General features: G+C 48.5%; 1 protein-coding gene across 1 annotated transcript in view; it reads left to right on the top strand.

Moving 5' to 3' along the window:
* The first annotated feature begins 486 nt into the window (after window positions 1–486).
* ADGRG7 (adhesion G protein-coupled receptor G7) overlaps window positions 487–20,648 on the top strand; it is a 125,570-nt gene continuing 105,408 nt past the window's right edge. The window contains exon 1 of the mRNA XM_073565224.1: window positions 487–645. Coding sequence (XP_073421325.1) covers window positions 507–645 — 139 coding nt within the window. The 5' untranslated portion in view covers window positions 487–506. The remainder of the gene's footprint in view (window positions 646–20,648) is intronic.

Here is a 20,648-nt window from a genome sequence, read left to right on the forward strand (position 1 = left end):
AGGCACGGTTGGTACGTGACACCACAGCTCATCTAATTCATGATGAGCTGTGGCATTCCGTACTCCAGAAATCTTACTCCAGTCCCTGAGTGGAGTAAGATTTCTGGCGTAGCGCACAGCACTTGTCAGATGCTCCAGCTCCATAAAGAGGCGTGCACTTCTTCATGAACGAGGAGCGTCTGGCTACATCAACGCTTGGCTCTATGAGCATTTGAACTGGATTTTGGAGCAGATCTGCTTTGAAATTCTCCTTAAAGAGCTCCGTGCGAACTTAGTCTAATGGCTGCTGTTTATCTGAATCTTTTGTTTGTTATTTATGATGATTAATGATTGCATAGAGGCAGCATTAATCGGAGAATTGATTTCCCTCCTCCTTACACCTGATTGTATGGCATTAACCAGTACAAATTTGTAGTTTATGGTTATTACTGTTATTAACAGATTAGAGATCTCAGTGGCTTAAACATTACCCCGGCAGTGCAAGAACTCATACAGGGCATATTTATATGTGCACATTGTGTCTTTTCTCCGCCATGCAGTGTGTGTACCGGTGCTTGTACACTTTATATAAGATCTTAATCTGTGCGGTTATTGCCGCTGGTCTCTCTCTCCTCACCTGGTATCTAATACGGGACTTCTACAATGGTATGTATGGCTGACTTTCAATACTATCCATTTTATATAATTGAATTGATCCAATCCAAACAGATAAGTAATAGTTATTTCTAAATTTAATAACATTCTCTTCGCTATGGTAACTTTGAATCATCCTGGAAAGCACTTTAATTATCGGATATGTTTGTAAAATTTAATCTTATCTTGAAAAACGTAGACATTGGATGAAAGGGATAAATCCGAGCATTATTTATAGGAAAATACTTACAATTCAGGAAGCAGTCACAGGGCTTTGTACGGAATAACATATTGTTATCCAGTGTTTTGTAAGAGACAGGAAAATTCTGCCTATTATTATCATTTTTTTACTTTGTATTTAAAAATACATACGAAAATCTCGCCGAATATAAACTGTGTAAAGATGACATGATAGCAAAGAAATACGACGAGGAACATTGCACTCCCTGCATGTTTATGTATCTGTGCTAAAGAAACTTTGGACTTCAAAATCGATCTCAGTTGCATCGCTTCTTGTTGCTTGTAATGCTATTGGGAAAAAGTACAGTTGGATAACCAATCAGGGTTGTCAGCCGTCCTGAAATTCTTTCCCCTCTCCGTTCAAAGAATGTGATGTGTCCTTGAAGTAGGAGAAACCTGTACAGAGTTTATGACCGTATTTGTCACCCTTTCTGTTCTTTTTGTAGCTGTGCTCTCTTTTCCACAGTTCATGTGCACAGTATATAAAAGGTTTGACCTTACTCATTTCTGCTCTATTTTCTTAGACCCGTGTTTGAGACTCTTAAATGAGGCTCCACGGACTTTATTTGCATATTCGTATTTCTCAGGGAGCAATGCACCTAGGATTTCACTGATTGAGCGCCTTTGCCGGCTGCCGCACTGTTTTCTTTGACTGGTCTCCTTGAGGTCAGTGATTGTTTCGTGATGTTGGTCCTACTAGGCATTGCTCCCACCTAGCCAGAATCCTACTCCCACACTGATGAGGGGCAACACCCCGAAACAGCTGTCTGTGGATGGATCCCTGGCCTTGGTAATTCCCTTGTCATATCTGTAAACTCGTAAAGAGCTGGATATTGACTTAAAGGGACACTAAATATGGTGGTAATGGTGGTTTCCGAAAGGAGCCACTCCTTGGCTGGGTCCTTCCCTGGAGGAAGATCTGGCTAGTCCCGTGTTTGAGACTCTTAAATGAGGCTTCACGGACTTTATTTGCATATTCGTATTTTCTTAGGTGATAGACACTGTGGTAGTATATCTATACTTTTATTTCCTATAAATACATTTGTGTGTTTTTCCCTTGGGTACTTTACTTTATTTTAGAAAAAAGAAACTTTTCAAAAAGTTTTTTCAATGTTTTTTTAAACATTGTTTTCCTATATTTTTTCTATTTAACCCCTTTACCACCTTGGGTTTTTCCATTTTTTAGTTTCTGTTTTTCGCTCCCCTTCTTCCCAGAGCCATAACTTTTTTTATTTTTCCGTCAATATGACCATGTGAGGGCTTGTTTTTTGTGGGACGAGTTGTACTTTTGTACAACACCATTGTACTTTTGAACTAGGTTCTTTTTTATTTAAGTGGTGAAAAAAAATCCAAAGTTTCTAAACAAACAAAAAAAAGTCACCATTTTCCAAGATCCGTAGTGTTTCCATTTTTCGTGATCTGGGGCTGGAGGAGGGCTTATTTTCTGAATGCCGAGCTGAAGTTTTTATTGTTACCATTTTAATGCAACCAAAAAACGTAATTCTGACATTTTAATATGTTTTCTCGTTACGCCACTTAGGCTACTTTCACACTTGCATTCTTTTGCGCTGCGCGTGTTTTTAATGCGTTTTCTTGTTTTTTGCTCATGGTTTTTATAAAAAAAGCATGCGTTTTTAAACGCAGAGGTGCGCATGACTATGCGCACATCAGCGCTCCCATAGACTTTAATGTGGCTTTGGGTGAATTCCGTGCACATTGCGTGCGCATGCGTTTTTTGAGACAGGTCGGACGCACCAAAAATGCAACAGGTTGCATTTTGTGCGCCTGGGCGCACACTACAAAAATACGCATGCGCATACAAACGTGTACAAACGCATGACAATGCGCACCCATGTTAAATATAGGGAAAAAACGCATGCGCATGTATGCACAAAAACGCAGTGCAAAAAAAATGCATGTGTGAAATCAGCCTTACCGATTGGATATTTATATATTGACTAGCTGAAGAGCCCGGCGCTGCCCGGGCATAGTAACTAACTGTGGTTAGTTATAGCAAATTATAATTATCCTCCATCCCATAGTCCCGTGCCCATATACCCATCATACATATCCTCCATCCCATAGTCGAGTGCCCATATAACCATCACACATCCTCCATCCCATAGTCCAGTGCCCATATACCCATCATACATATTCTCCATCCCATAGGCCCGTGCCCATATACCCATCATACATATTCGCCATCCCATAGTCGAGTGCCCATATACCCATCATACATATTCTCCATCCCATAGGCCCGTGCCCATATACCCATCATACATATTCGCCATCCCATAGTAGAGTGCCCATATACCCATCACACATCCTTCATCTCATAGTCCCGTGCCCATATACCCATCATACATATCCTCCATCCCATAGTCCCATGCCCATATACCCATCATACATATCCTCCATCCCATAGTCCAGTGCCCATATACCCATCACACATCCTCCATCCCATAGTTCCGTGCCCATATACCCATCATACATATTCTCCATCCCATAGGCCCGTGCCCATATACCCATCATACATATTCGCCATCCCATAGTCGAGTGCCCATATACCCATCATACATATTCTCCATCCCATAGTCCCGTGCCCATATACCCATCATACATATTCGCCATCCCATAGTAGAGTGCCCATATACCCATCACACATCCTTCATCTCATAGTCCCGTGCCCATATATCCATCATACATATCCTCCATCCCATAGTCCCATGCCCATATACCCATCATACATATCCTCCATCCCATAGTCCAGTGCCCATATACCCATCACACATCCTCCATCCCATAGTCCAGTGCCCATATACCCATCACACATTCTCCATCCCATAGTCCCGTGCCCATATACCCATCATACATATCCTCCATCCCATAGTCCCATGCCCATATACCCATCATACATATCCTCCATCCCATAGTCGAGTGCCCATATACCCATCACACATCCTCCATCCCATAGTCCAGTGCCCATATACCCATCATACATATTCTCCATCCCATAGGCCCGTGCCCATGTACCCATCATACATATTCGCCATCCCATAGTCGAGTGCCCATATACCCATCATACATTCTCCATCCCATAGTCCCGTGCCCATATACCCGTCATACATATCCACCATCCCACAGTCCAGTGCCCATATACCCATCACACATCCTCCATCCCATAGTCAACCATTATGACATCATAATGAGCGGCGGGGCTTGATGATATCAGCGTCGCCATGGCAACCATTGTGACATCACAATGAGGGGCGGGGCTTGATACGCACACACTGTTTCCCCATTATGTAGATAGGGGCATTATGACATCATAATGAGGGGTGGGGCTTGACGCGCACACACCTTTTCCACAGTATGTAGACAGGGGCAAAATTGTTTGGTGAATTGGAACGTGCGGGGTTAAAATTTCGCCTCACAACGTAGCTTAGGATGCTCTCGGGGTCCAGACGTGTGACTGTGCCAAATTTTGTGGCTGTAGCTACGACAGTGCAGATGCCTATCCCGGACCTACACACACACACACACACACACACACACACACACACACCCAGTCGATCCAAGAAATATCAGCTCTTAAAGCGAAACCCAAAGCACAAATGCAAATCTAGCTTCATCACATGACGCATGCCCCTGAGATAGAATGTGCACCAAAGTGGATTTAGAAGCCCAGTGCGCCAAACTGGCTCTTAAAGGGCCGACGCGCCTAAGTGATTCTTAAAGGGCCGGCGCACCAAAATGAGTCTTAAAGGGCCGGCGCGCCAAATCGAAAGCTGAGTGACCCCAGGCTCCAAATCGGAGGCTGTTTGACCCCGGCCTCCAAAACGGATGCTGATTGACCCCGGCCTCCAAATCGGATGCTGATTGACCCCGGCCTCCAAATCGGAGGCTGAGCCACCCTGGCCTCCAAATTGGACCCAGAGAGGCCCCGCCCACCAAATCGGACCCATAGTGGCCCCGACCACCAAATTGGGCACTGAGGGGCCCTGCCCACCAAATTGGACCCTGAGGGGCCCGCCCACCAAATCGGACCCAGAGTGGCCCCGCCCACCAAATCGGACCCAGAGGGGCCCCGCCCACCAAATCGGACCCAGAGGGGCCCCGCCCACCAAATCGGACCCTGATGGGCCCCGCCCACCAAATCGCACCCTGGTGGGCCACGCCCACCAAATCGGACCCAGAGTAGCCCCGCCCACCAAATCGGACCCAGAGTGGCCCCGCCCACCAAATCGGACCCTGAGGGGCCCTGCCCACCAAACCGAACCGAGTGGCCCTGCCCACCAAATCGGACCCAGAGGGGCCCCGCCAACCAAATTGGACCCAGAGGGGATCCACCCACAAAATCGGACCCTAAAAGGCCCCACCCACAAAATCGGACCCTGAGGGGCCCCACCCACAAAATCGGACCCTAAGGGATCCCGTCCACCAATTCAAGCCATGAGGAGCCCAGGCCACCGAATCGGATCCTGAGGGCCCCACCCACCAACTCAGACCCTGTGGGGCCCCACAGGCCAACGTGGCTCCTGAGAGGCACCCACAGTAAAAATGGATCCTGAGTTGAAAGTCTTGCAGGGGCAGCAGGCAAGTCTCTTTTAAAGGGGCAGCCAGGGCACCATTTCAAAGCACTATCTGTACTTCCTTCAGGAAATACACATCTAGTATTATTATTCAGTTGATTTCCACAATTAGTTGGGCCCGAACCGCTACACGCACAAACTCCGTTGAGGTGTGGTTTCGAAGACAGCGTCCACGAGTGGTGTGCTAAGTATTTTTTGTGTCGATCGGATTTGTAGTTTTTGCGCAATTTGCGTTTGAAAAAACATTTTCCTGTCATTGGAATGAACTGTCTCAATGCTTTTCAATGGGGAAATTTTGCCACAGACAAAACATGCCCTGAGGCGATTGAAATGGCAGTTAAGCTCATTGATATGCACAGGCACATCCAGTTACTATACCAACGCCTGCGAACTTCACATGACGCCCCCAGGACACAGATTCTGCCAGATAATATCAGCTCTTAAAGCGAAACCCACAGCACAAATGCAAATCTAGCTTCATCACATGACTCATGCTCCTGCGAGAATGTGCGCCAAATCCGACCCCGTCCTCCAAATCGGAGGCTGAGCCACCCCGGCCTCCAAATCGGAGGCTGATCGACCCTGGCCTCCAAATTGGAGGCTGAGCCACCCCGGCCTCCAAATCGGAGGCTGAGCCACCCCGGCCTCCAAATCGGAGGCTGAGCCACCCCGGCCTCCAAATTGGAGGCTCATCGACCCCGGCCTCCAAATCGGAGGTTCATCGACCCCGGCCTCCAAATCGGAGGTTCATCGACCCCGGCCTCCAAATCGGAGGTTCATCGACCCCAGCCTCCAAATCGGAGGCTCATCAACCCTGGCCTCCAAATCGGAGGCTGATCGACCCCGGCCTCCAAATCGGACCCAGAGTGGCCCCGCCCACCAAATCGGACCCTGAGGGGACCCGCCCACCAAATCGGACCCTGAGGGGCCTCGCCCACCAAATTGGACCCTGAGGGATCCCGTCCACCATTTCAAGCCATGAGGAGCCCAGGTCACCGAATCGGATCCTGAGGGGCCCCACCCACCAAATCAGACCCTGAGGGGCCCCACAGGCCAACGTGGCTCCTGAGAGGCACCCACAGTTAAAACGGATCCTGAGTTGAAAGTCTTGCAGGGGAAGCAGGCAAATCTCTCTTAAAGGGACAGCCCGGGCACCATTTCAAAGCACTATCTGTACCTCCTTCAGGAAATACACATCTAGTTATTATTCTACTTCTCCGCTTTTTCTGAAATTAATGCGGCCTGAACCGCTTGACGCAGAGACTCCATTCAGGCGGCATTTCGAAGCCCTCTGTGGGGATAGGTGTGCTATATATTTTTGGAGTTGATCCGATTTGTAGTTTTTAAAAAAATCGCATTTTAAGCAAAATTTTTCCCATAGGAATTCATGGCAACCTTTCCATGACCCCCAACTGACATGGATTGAAGCCACAGCGCAGGTGCAGTGACCTTACAAAGATGGCAGCTATGCAAATGCAGCTTCCACACATGACCCGTATTATAAAAGAAGCTGACAGATCGCTGATTCAAGGTCTTAAAGGCAATGAAAACACCTCCAACTGCATATTAACACATAAAGAATGGGAAAACAAGTTCACACAGTGGTGGACTGTCCCAATACAAGAACTACACCCACTCCAAGAACATATCAAACATCAGGAGAAAAATAGGAGTCAAAGGTAAAAAGTATGTAGAAAGGTAACAGACTTTATTAGATATTAAGCATATAAGATCACACATAGAGCGTAACAATACATAATACACAATGCAATCCAAGATCAGTACAAATTTAAAGCGGCGTTGTGAGCCAGCGAAACGCACGTTGGGGTCGGACATTTGGACGGGGGACTCCCCTATTACAGCCACCTGACCCTGGTAAGCTCCTGTGCCATACACATAACTTTGATGGGAATTTTCTCCAGCGTTACTATGGGTCTTAGCATGGGTTTTTATACTGGGAGGTGTTACTCTATGGGATTTTCTATGCCAGTCCTCCTCCTTCTCTTTCTGCATTTGTATTGATCTTGGATTGCATTGTGTATTATGTATTGTTACGCTCTATGTGTGATCTTATATGCTTAATATCTAATAAAGTCTATATAAATAAAAAATGTCTGCGCTGAAATATACGCACTTGTTTTGTAGAGCACCCTGGTTATAAAACTATAACTATGCGTCACCAGAGTAATTTGCAGATCAGTAAAGACATTTCTAAAAAAATATAATATAAGCTCATGAAAAATTAGAAATAAATAAAAAACTGCGCAATGGACATATAAAATATGGGAACACTGTGGACAAAACTATTAATACCTCAAAATGTGTCAAAACTAGAGTTGAGCGAAACGGGTCGAAAAATTTCAAAAGTCGCCGACTTTTGGCAAAGTCGGGTTTCATGAAACGAAACCCGACCCTAGGATGAGGTCGGCCACGAGGTCGGCGACTTACGCGCCAAAGTCGCGTTTCAAAAGTTTGTTTTGCGCTCTTTTTCAGCCAATCAGGATCCACGGACACTGTGGGCAACGTGATGACATAGGCAGGGGTCACCACCATCTTTCAGAAGGGCATGCAAGTGATTGGCTTGCTTTGGTGGGCGTCACAGGGGGTATAAAAGGGCGTGCACGCCGACCGCCATCTTACTTCTGCCGATCTCAGTATAGGGAGAGGTTGCTGCTGATTCTGTAGGGAGAGCGTTAGGCAGGGAAGAAGACAAAAAAACTGCTTCTGCTGCTAGCGATTTGGCCTGCACAACACACCAGTCACTGTGTGTGCAGTGCAAGGGGAGGCTATATAGTGGTGTATCAGTGGTGTTGGTTGTTGGGCTGCCTTCTAAGGCTTCCTGACATTCCTGCATTGCTGTTTACCCACTGCTCCGCAAACTGCTTTTTTAAAAGCAATCCCAATTTTTTTTTTTGTCCTGAGAAGAAAAAAAAACTGCTTCTGCTGCTAGCAATTTGGCCTGCACAACACACCAGTCACTGTGTGTGCAGTGCAAGGGGAGGCTATATTGTGGTGTATCAGTGGTGTTGGTTGTTGGGCTGCCTTTTAAGGCTTCCTGACAGGCTCGCATTGCTGTTTACCCACTGCTCTGCAAACTGCTTTTTTAAAAGCAATCCAATCTCCCTTATCCTCTAGTCCCTTTTGTCACAGCTGTGCCATCGAGCCTGTGACATAGCGCTCAGATATCAGTGGGCCTCACACAATCCAAAAGTGTCCAGTGTCCAAAAGTGTGTGCAGAGATTCAAAATCTCCCTTATCCTCTAGTCACTTTGGTCACAGCTGTGCCATCGAGCCTGTCACATAGCGCTCAGATATTCATTGGGCCTCACACAATCCAAAAGTGTCCAGTGTCCAAAAGTGTGTGCAGAGATTCAAAATCTCCCTTATCCTCTAGTCACTTTGGTCACAGCTGTGCCATCGAGCCTGTCACATAGCGCTCAGATATCAGTGGGCCTCACACAATCCAAAAGTGTCCAGTGTCCAAAAGTGTGTGCAGAGATTCAAAATCTCCCTTATCCTCTAGTCACTTTGGTCACAGCTGTGCCATCGAGCCTGTCACATAGCGCTCAGATATTCATTGGGCCTCACACAATCCAAAAGTGTCCAGTGTCCAAAAGTGTGTGCAGAGATTCAAAATCTCCCTTATCCTCTAGTCACTTTGGTCACAGCTGTGCCATCGAGCCTGTCACATAGCGCTCAGATATCAGTGGGGCTCACACAATCCAAAAGTGTCCAGTGTCCAAAAGTGTGTGCAGAGATTCAAAATCTCCCTTATCCTCTAGTCACTTTGGTCACAGCTGTGCCATCGAGCCTGTCACATAGCGCTCAGATATTCATTGGGCCTCACACAATCCAAAAGTGTCCAGTGTCCAAAAGTGTGTGCAGAGATTCAAAATCTCCCTTATCCTCTAGTCACTTTGGTCACAGCTGTGCCATCGAGCCTGTCACATAGCGCTCAGATATCAGTGGGCCTCACACAATCCAAAAGTGTCCAAAAGTGTGTGCAGAGATTCAAAATCTCCCTTATCCTCTAGTCACTTTGGTCACAGCTGTGCCATCGAGCCTGTCACATAGCGCTCAGATATTCATTGGGCCTCACACAATCCAAAAGTGTCCAGTGTCCAAAAGTGTGTGCAGAGATTCAAAATCTCCCTTATCCTCTAGTCACTTTGGTCACAGCTGTGCCATCGAGCCTGTCACATAGCGCTCAGATATCAGTGGGCCTCACACAATCCAAAAGTGTCCAGTGTCCAAAAGTGTGTGCAGAGATTCAAAATCTCCCTTATCCTCTAGTCACTTTGGTCACAGCTGTGCCATCGAGCCTGTCACATAGCGCTCAGATATTCATTGGGCCTCACACAATCCAAAAGTGTCCAGTGTCCAAAAGTGTGTGCAGAGATTCAAAATCTGCCTTATCCTCTAGTCACTTTGGTCACAGCTGTGCCATCGAGCCTGTCACATAGCGCTCCGATATCAGTGGGCCTCACACAATCCAAAAGTGTCCAGTGTCCAAAAGTGTGTGCAGAGATTCAAAATCTCCCTTATCCTCTAGTCACTTTGGTCACAGCTGTGCCATCGAGCATGTCACATAGCGCTCAGATATCAGTGGGCCTCACACAATCCAAAAGTGTCCAGTGTCCAAAAGTGTGTGCAGAGATTCAAAATCTCCCTTATCCTCTAGTCACTTTGGTCACAGCTGTGCCATCGAGCCTGTCACATATCGCTCAGATATCAGTGGGCCTCACACAATCCAAAAGTGTCCAGTGTCCAAAAGTGTGTGCAGAGATTCAAAATCTCCCTTATCCTCTAGTCACTTTGGTCACAGCTGTGCCATCGAGCCTGTCACATAGCGCTCAGATATTCATTGGGCCTCACACAATCCAAAAGTGTCCAGTGTCCAAAAGTGTGTGCAGAGATTCAAAATCTCCCTTATCCTCTAGTCACTTTTGGTCACAGCTGTGCCATCGAGCCTGTCACATAGCGCTCAGATATCAGTGGGCCTCACACAATCCAAAAGTGTCCAGTGTCCAAAAGTGTGTGCAGAGATTCAAAATCTCCCTTATCCTCTAGTCACTTTGGTCACAGCTGTGCCATCGAGCCTGTCACATAGCGCTCAGATATTCATTGGGCCTCACACAATCCAAAAGTGTCCAGTGTCCAAAAGTGTGTGCAGAGATTCAAAATCTCCCTTATCCTCTAGTCACTTTGGTCACAGCTGTGCCATCGAGCCTGTCACATAGCGCTCAGATATCAGTGGGCCTCACACAATCCAAAAGTGTCCAGTGTCCACAAGTGTCTGCAGAAATTCAAAATCTCCCCTGTCCTATAGACACCTTGTACCTTGTTTTACATTACTATATAGTTTGTTGGATTTTGTCTACATTTCTACCAAAAATGAGGAAGGCTGGTGGAAGAGGCCGTGGAATTGGGCGGGGGTTGGCAGCTGGTAATGATGGTGTTGGTGGTGGATCTGATGGTAGTGGCAAGAGCAAAATAGGACCGAATGCAGGAGGTGCTGACCCTGCGTCATCATCTGGCTACATAAGGCCTCGAACGCTTAGTTTTCTAGGAGTTGGCAAACCGCTTTTAAAGCCAGAGCATCAGGAAAAAGTTTTGTCTTACATTGCTGACTCAGCCTCCAGCTCTATCGCCTCCTCTTCTTCAGTTGTAAAAAGTAAAAGCACTGAGTCGTCATTGGAGGCTCATGTTCATGAACCACACCTTTCCTTGTGTCCTTCACCCCAACCAAGATTGAAGGATGACGCAGGCCATACTACTGATTACTCCATGGAGCTGTTTTCACATACCATGCCTGGATTATCAAGTGAAATGGTGAATTACCCAGGCCAAGATGAATCTGACATGGAGTGCACTGATGCACAGCCGCTGATGGATGATTCTGCTGGTACATTCACTCAGAGCACTACATTGTCCTCGCAGTGTACAGAGCCAGATTCTGACCCTGATGAGACTCAGGTGCCCCTTCCCGCACACTATACCACCATACACGGTGACACAGAGGAAGGTGCACATGACATAGAAGAGGAGGTGATGGATGACCCAGTTGTTGACCCAGATTGGCATCCATTGGGGGAAGAGGGTGCTGCTTCCAATAGCTCAGATGAGGAGCATCCACAGCAGACATCGACATCGCAACAGCTGTTATCTGGCAGGCCTGGAGCACTCCAAAGACAGGTTCCAAACATCAAAAGAGTTGCTGGACAGCTTGTCCAGAGGGTCAAAAGATCACAGCGTGCTAGGCCGCAAAATGTCTGCCAAAGTAGGAAGAGTGCAGTGTGGCACTTTTTTGACCAAAATCCTCATGATCAGGCCAAGGTTATCTGTAAGAAGTGCGCAAAGACCTTTAGCCGAGGGAAAAATCTGAAAAATTTGAATACCAGTTGCATGCTTAGACATTTAACCAGCATGCACTTGCAAGCGTGGACACAACACCAAACCTCAAGTGCCACATGTGCAACTGATCACAACGAAGGTAGTCAGCAACGCTACATTGTTTCCCCCACTGTAAGCCCACCGGTTAGCACAGCAGCAAATGTTGAGGTGTCGTTGCAAGGCCACATCAGTCAGGGAATCCCACTGTTATATCCACGAAAGACTGATTCTAGGCCATCAGAAAGAACACCAACTCCATCACCATCATCAACCCTCTCTCAGTCCGCCCTGTCCACCGCTACTTCCACCATATGCAGCTCTCAAGTCCAGCTCACCCTCCCAGACACTATGACTAGGTCAAGAAAGTACTCAGTCTCTCATCCGCGTACACTGGGTTTGAACGCCCACATTGCCAAACTAATCTCGTTTGAGATGATGCCCTTTCGGTTGGTGGAAAGCACAGCTTTCCGCGAACTCATGGCCTATGCAGTACCACGCTATGACCTACCCAGTCGCCACTTCTCTCGCAAAGCCATCCCAGCCCTCCACCATCATGTGAAAGACTGCATTGTCCATGCACTCAAGCAGTCAGTGAGCGGAAAGGTGCACCTCACAACTGATGCATGGTCCAGTCGGCATGGCCAGGGCCGTTACGTGTCCATCACTGCGCACTGGGTTAATGTGGTGGATGCAGGGTCCACAGGGGACAGCGGTGGTGGGACAGTGCTGCCTAGCCCACGGTATAGGAAACAGTTGGCTGTAGGCGTTCGACCCTCCTCCTCCTCCTCCAGAAGCGAAAGCTCGTCCACAGAGCGCAGTCGTACGAGCACTCCATCTGCAGCTGCCACTGTTGCACACGATGTGTCCCCCTATCGAGCAGCTAGTGGAAAGCGTCAGCAGGCTGTGTTGCAGATGATGTGTTTGGGCGACAGACACACCGCCGAGGTGCTGGCCGAGTACTTGAAGCGACAAACTGAGTCATGGTTGGGCAGTGTACATCTTGAGGCAGGCAAGGTAGTTAGTGATAACGGCCGTAATTTTGTGGCAGCCATAGCCCTTTCAAAACTCAGCCACATACCTTGCTTGGCTCACACCTTGAACCTGGTGGTGCAGTGCTTCCTCAAAAATTATCCGGAGTTAACAGCCCTGCTCCAGAAGGTGCGAAGACTGTGCGCGCACATCCGCCGGTCGCCTGTACACTCCGTTCGTATGCAGAAGCTACAGCGATTGCTCCACCTTCCCAACCACCTCCTCATTATCGACATTGCAACAAGGTGGAACTCCACCCTGCACATGGTGGATTGGCTGTGCGAGCAGAGGCAGGCCATAATGCATTTGTGGGAGGATACACGGCCAGGCACTTTGAGAGCAGACATGGAGTTGACAGGTGTGCAGTGGTCGAAGCTGAAAGACCTCTGTAAAGTCCTTCAGTGTTTTGAGGAATGCACACGGCTGGTAAGCGCAGACGACGCCATCCTAAGCATGAGCATCCCACTTATGCGTCTGCTCATGCAATCTTTGACGCACCTTAAGGAGCAGGCGTCTGCAGCCAATATTGATGAGGAGGAAGAGGAGGAGGGAATCCTTGATGACATTCAGCCATTGTCTGCTCAGGGACCTCTCCTGGACGAGGTGGAGGAAGAAGAGGAGGAGGAGGATGATGATGGGCATGATTACTTAGGGGAGGAGGATGCATCTCGTGGGGCAAGTGAAAATGTTGGCGTGGCAAGGTCTGGTACAGGGTTTGTGCGTGACTGGAGGGACGTGGATTTGCCAGAAAGTGCTCCTCCACCCAGCACTCGCAGTGCATCATTGACACCGGGAACATTGGCCCACATGTCAGATTATGCCTTGCGGATCCTAAAAAGGGACCCCCGCATTGCCAAAATGATGAACGATGACGACTACTGGTTGGCCAGCATCCTGGATCCACGCTATAAAGGCAAATTACAAAACATCATGCCACAGGAGAACCTTGACCTAATATTGGCTAATAAACAAGCAACTCTGGTAAATCGGTTGCTTGAGGCATTCCCAGCACACAGCAGCGGTGATGGTTCTCACACGAGCCGTACGGGCCGGGGGCAGCTTGGCAGAGGTGTTCATGGTACACACAGCAGAAGTGGCGTTGGAGACAGGGGTTTCATGACAATGTTGTGGACTGATTTTTCAAGTACCGCTCACACAACTGGTAATACTGCATCGATGGAAAGTGACAGGAGACAGCAGTTGTCAACTATGGTTACAAACTACTTTTCCTCCCATATCGATGTTCTCCCACACAGGTCATTCCCCTTTGACTATTGGGCCGCTAAACTGGACACCTGGCCTGAATTGGCACAATATGCCTTACAGGAGCTCGCTTGCCCAGCTGCAAGTGTGCTATCGGAAAGAGTCTTCAGTGCAGCTGGATCAATCCTGACAGAAAAAAGGACCCGTCTGTCAACCCAAAATGTGGATGATCTAACCTTCATTAAAATGAACCACGCATGGGTTTCCAAGGATTTTGTCCCACCTTCCCCTGATGACACATAGGGTGACAGAAAAATGGCTTGCTTTGGTCCACCTCTTCCTGGGACTTCACCTATTTCGCCTTTTGCATCAGCTGAATGTCCAACATCAACATATGCCACTTTCTAAAACTCCCTAACTGTGCTGCCTCCCCCCCATGGCCGGGGTCACCACCTAGCGCACGACACCGTGCGAGTGCCGTTGCCCTGGACAGGTGGGTAGGTCGACTCTTGGGCGCGGGCACTGGCACAGGGTCCCTCATAGTGCAATCAAGTGTCTCTGACGGTGGTGGTGCACACCCGCGGTCAGACACACCGCTGTACTATTCGGGGCCCAGTGCCAGTACCGATGCCCACGAGTGGGCCCCCCTTGCTTGGGCAGGGCCCCAGCATTTGCAATCTTTACCTCTCCCTGCTCCTCCGCTGTGTAATCTGGCCGTCAAATCCATACTGTGCCTGACACCGTCTGAGCCTGCCTCCTGATGTATAGACATATATTTTGAATGTGTACGCTATCCATACATGTTATCTGGGGATACGGTACCCTTTCTAACCTTTGTGCAATCACGTGCAATCCATACTGGGCCTAACACCGTCTGAGCCTGCCTCCTGAGACATATATTTTGAATGTGTACGCTATCCATACATGTTATCTGGGGAAACGGTACCCTTTCTAACCTTTGTGCAATCACGTGCAATCCATACTGGGCCTGACACCGTCTGAGCCTGCCTCCTGAGACATATATTTTGAATGTGTACACTATCCATACATGTTATCTGGGGAAACGGTACCCTTTCTAACCTTTGTGCAATCACGTGCAATCCATACTGGGCCTGACACCGTCTGAGCCTGCCTCCTGAGACATATATTTTGAATGTGTACGCTATCCATACATGTTATCTGGGGATACGGTACCCTTTCTCACCTTTGTGCAATCACGTGTAATCCATACTGGGCGTGAGAACGGCTGGCGAGCTGTTAAGCAAGCTACAGCACCTGTGGTTTGCACACGTAAGTTTTTCATTTTTTCAGGAATGACGGTTAGGCCTAATTCTGGAACTGCGGTTGACCTGCACTTACTGGGAAATCATTGTTCGTGGGTAATAATTGTAATCAGTGATCCCCATCACTAACGTTGTTCAGCGGGTTATCTGCACCTGTAAGCGACAAACGCTGGCCTTTTCAGTGTAGCGCACATGCAGCCACGGACATGTAAGGGCATGACACACCAGTTATTGGCCAATCTCATGTGCCAGAGCCTCACGTGTCCCTCTAGTAAGCCGGACTCGGACCGCGGGGCATGACGGAGTCTCGTTCGTTAACGGAATTAAGCTTGCAATGTGTGCATCTGTTCTGTAGCTGGCATGGTTGAGGTTTCCCAGGTGGAGTCGAATTTAACCGTAGGCTCCACTCCTGGTGGTGCCCTTCTGGACATTCCTTTAAGGTTCAGCTTTGCAACCATACTGCCCACGTAAAACAAACACTTTGCCTTCATGAACGCTGTTTGGAGGGTCATGACTCGTGGGAATAACGCCGCCCAATCAGTTAACCTGCTAGAGAGATCCTTCGTTGCTCCCAAGCATGACATCACACTCCCTAGGAAGAAGGTAATGCCACTGTGGCGACCGTACTCCTGGGGGCGACACAAGTGCACTGATGCCCAGCCACTGCTCGATGAATCTGCTGGTACATTGACCCAGACCACTACATTCCCCTCGCACGCTACACGACCTGAATCTGACCCTGATGAAACTCAGGTTACCCTTCCCATATACAGTTCCATCTTACACGGTGACAAAGAGGAAGCTGCAGATGAAAGTGCAGGTTCGGCCCACCCGCCATCAGACACACCACCGTACTATCAGGGGCCCTGTGCCAGTGCCATCGCCAACGAGTGGGCCCCCCCTGCTTGCTCAGGATCACAGCACTTGCAAAGTTGAAATACTGTGCAGTGAGATGGAAGATGGGGACGACGAGGAGTCCAGACAAGTACAGGGATTCCCTAGCGAGGAGACTTATTTAATTGTTTTCAATGTTGGGACAGCAATTTTTGGGGAGCACTATACTCTGGAGAATGATAGATGGGGCCCACCATACACTGGAACATTCCAAAGGTGGACATCAGACACTGGAGCAGCATTTACAGGGCCCATTATACACTAGAGCATTAGAAATGGGGCCCATTATGTTTGGAGCATTATTTGGGCCCATAAGACAGTGGAGCTTCATCCATGGGGACCAACATATACTGTAGCATTATGTGGAGCTCATCATATACTGTTTCAAACATTATATGGGACCAATGATTCTGTATGGAGAAATAGATGGGCCTCTTCATGAGATGTAAAAAGTGAGGTATTTTTCATTGTACTATACCGCTATTTCTCTGCCGTATCGGAGCATGATGAGTTGTGGTATGTGTTAAAGGGGCGCTCTTTCGCCCAGGGCACATGAAAACCTGCAGCCAGCCCTCCCCCCCCACAACTTTAGCCAAATAACCCCCATTTTTCAGTGCGTAACTTGTATTATGAAGTTAATTAAGGTTGACAAGCTTAAGTAAGAAGAATTGATGCTTTTGGCATTCAAATGGGCACTGTAGGTGTGTTTCCTGTCCTCCTCTCACTGCCGACTTTTATTCCCCATTGACTTACATTGGGTTTCGTGTTTCGGGACGACCCCGACTTTTCCCTATAATCGGACGATCTTGCTCGACCCGACTTTTGAAAAAGTCGGGTTTCACGAAATGAAACGCGACCCTAAAAAACCAAAAGTCGCTCGACTCTAGTCAAAACGTATACTCCAATGCATATAAGGGTGGCGGGAGTGTGGCCGCTTACTTGGAGCTGAACTGATCTAGTAAAGTACCCTGGTTGCGAGACTCTAAGTCCCCAGATTAGTTTGCAGATCAAATAGAGGCGTTTTTAAGAGAATAAGCCCATAAAACAGTAAGGCTTTGTTCACATACAGCGTTTTTTAGTGGTTTTTACCGCGGTTTACACTATAAAACTGCTAAAAATAAGCTTCCCAGTTATTTCTATGCATTTTGCACTTTTTGTGCACATTGATGCGTTTTTTACCGCGAAAAAAACGCATCGTGGTAAAAAACGCAGCATGCTAATTAATTTTGCGGATTTTTCCGCGGTTTTGGCTTCTTCCATGCGTTTTGAAACCGCTGCGGAAAAAAACGCATCAAAACCGCCGCGGAAAAATAGTTGCAGTTTCCTAATCCTGTCCAGCTCTAAGGAAGCGGTTATATTCCCGCCCACTCTATATGAACTGGAACACACTGCTGGACACATTTGAGGTATATTAACAGATTTGCTCATAGTGCTCCCATAATTCTTATGTTCACTGCATAGTTGGTGACGCATAGTTATAGTTTTATAACCAGGGTGCTCTACAAAACAAGTGCGGATATTTCAGCGCAGACATTTTTTATATATATTATTTTAAATTACAACAGTGTGGTGTGTTGCCTTGTCGTGCAGCGGGTATCGCCCTAGAAGTACTAGCGCCCCCAACTATCTATTCTTTTTTATCTAATAAAGTCTGTTACCTTTTTTACATACTTTATCACCTTGACTCCTATTTTTCTCCTGATGTTTGAAGGTCTTAAAGGCGCAGCGACGCCAATGGCTTCTGAAAAGCCCCACCCAGTGATGGCTAACCTTGGCACTCCAGCTGTTGTAAAACTACAACTCCCAGCATGTCCTTGCAACCTGCAGCAGTTGAGGCATGCTGGGAGTTGTAGTTCTCCAACAGCTGGAATGCCAAGGTTCGCCATCACTGCAGTCAGAAGCCAAAGTGGCTTTAGAAGCCTAGTGTGCCAAAGTGGCCCCTGAGGGGCCCGGAGTGCCAAAGTAGCCCCCGAGGCAAAATGGCAACTTGTGTCAACATGGCTAAAGTGGCTACCAAGTGGCCAAAGTGGCTACTGATGTGCCGAATGTGCCAAAGTGGCTACCATGTGGCCAAAGTGGCTACCGAGGTGCCGAATGTGCCAAAGTGGCTACCAAGTGGCCAAAGTGGCTACAGAGGTGCCGAATGTGCCAAAGTGGCTACCAAGTGGCTAAAGTGGCTACTGAACAGCCGAATGTGTCAAAGTGGCTACCAAGTGGCCAAAGTGGCTACTAAGGTGCTGAATGTGCCAAAGTGGCTACCAAGTGGCCAAAATGGCTACCGAGGTGCCGAATGTGTCAAACTGGCTATCAAGTGGCCAAAGTGGCTACTGAGGTGCCGATTGTGCCAAATTGGCTACTGAAATGCCGAATGTGTCAAAGTGGCTACCAAGTGGCCAAAGTGGCTACGAGGTGCTGAATGTGCCAAAGTGGCTACCAAGTGGCCAAAATTGCTACCGAGGTGCCGAATGTGCCAAAGTGGCTACCAAGTGGCCAAAGTGGCTACCGAGGTGTCGAATGTGCCAAAGTGGCTACCAAGTGGCCAAAATTGCTACCGAGGTGCCGAATGTGCCAAAGTGGCTACCAAGTGGCCAAAGTAGCTACCGAGGTGCCGAATGTGACAAAGTGGCTACCAAGTGACCAAAGTAGCTACTGAGGTGCCGAATGCGCCAAAGTGGCTACCAAGTGGCCAAAGTGGCTACCGAGGTACCGAATGTGCCAAAGTGGCTACCAAGTGGCCAAAGTGGCTACTGAAATGCCGAATGTGTCAAAGTGGCTACCAAGTGGCCAAAGTGGCTACCGAGGTGCCATATGTGCCAAAGTGGCTACCAAGTGGCCAAAATGGCTACCGAGGTGCCGAATGTGCCAAAGTGGCTACCAAGTGGCCAAAGTGGCTACCGAGGTGCCGAGTGTGCCAAAGTGGCGACCAGGTGGCCAAAGTAGCTACCAAATAGCCAAAGTGGCTACAGAGATGCCGAATGTGCCAAAGTGGCTACCAAGTGGCCAAAGTGGCTACCGAAGTGCCGAATGTGCCAAACTGGCTACCAAGTGGCCAAAGTGGCTACTGAGGTGCCGAATGTGCTAAAGTGGCTACCAAGTGGCCAAATTGGTTACTGAGGTGCCAAATGTGCCAAAGTGGCTAACAAGTGACCAAAGTGGCTACCGAGGGGCCAAAGTGGCTACCAAGTGGCGGCCAAGTGGCTACCGAGGTGCCGGATGTGCCAAATTGGCTACCAAGTGGCCAAAGTGGCTACCGATGTGCCAAATGTGCCAAAGTGGCTACCAGGTGGCCAAAGTGGCTACCGAGGTGCTGAATGTGCCAAAGAGGCTACCAAGTGGCCAAAGTGGCTACCGAGGTGCCGAATGTACCAAAGTGGCTACCAAGTGACCAAAGTGGCTACCAAGGTGCCGAATGTGCCAAAGTGGCTACCAAGTGGCCAAAGTGGCTACTGAGGTGCCAAATGTGCCAAAGTGGCTACTCGAGGGGCCGAAGGTGCCAAAGTGGCTACCAAGTGTCCTAATTGGCTGCCAAGTGGCCAAAGTGGCTACAGAGGTGCCAAATGTGCCAAAGTGGCTACCAAGTGGCCAAAGTGGCTACCAAGGTGCCGAATGTGTCAAAGTGGCTAACAAGTGGCCAAAGTGGCTACAGAGGTGCCGAATGTGCCAAAGTGGCTACCAAGTGGCCAAACTGGCTACCGAGAGGCCGAATGTGCCAAGTGGCTACCAAGTGGCCAAAGTAGCTACCATGTGGCCAAAGTGACTACAAAGGTGCCGAATGTGCCGAAGTGGCTACCAAGTGGCCAAAGTGGCTACCGAGGTGCCAAAGTGACTACCAAGGGGCCAAAGTGGCTACTGAGGTGCCAAATGTGCTAAAGTGGCTACCAAGTGGGCAAAATGGCTACCAAGTGGCCAATGTGGCTACTGAGGTGCCGAATGTGCTAAAGTGGCTACCAAGTGGTCAAAGTGGCTACCGAGGGGCCGAATGTGCCAAAGTGGCTATCAAGTGGCCAAAGTGGCTACCAAGTGGCCAAAGTGACTACAGAGGTGCCAAATGTGCCAAAAAGGCTACCAAGTGGGCAAATTGGCTACCAAGGTGCCGAAAGTGCCAAAGTGGCTACCAAGTGACCATAAGTGGCTACTGAGGTGCCGAATGTGCCAAAGTGGCTACCAAGTGGCCAAAAGTAGCTACTAAGGTGCCAAATGTGCCAAAGTGGCTACCAAGTGGCCAAAGTGGCTACCAAGGTGCCAAATGTGCCAAAGTGGCTACAAAGTGGCTACAGAGGTGCCTAATCTGCCAAAGTGGCTACCAAGTGGCCAAAGTGGCTACAGAGGTGCCGAATGTGCCAAAATGGCTACCAAGTGGCCAAAGTGGCTACCGAAGTGC

This window comes from Dendrobates tinctorius, unplaced genomic scaffold, assembly GCF_039654945.1.
Source record: "Dendrobates tinctorius isolate UK_male_01 unplaced genomic scaffold, ASM3965494v1 ptg000016l, whole genome shotgun sequence".
Lineage (NCBI taxonomy): Eukaryota > Metazoa > Chordata > Amphibia > Anura > Dendrobatidae > Dendrobates > Dendrobates tinctorius.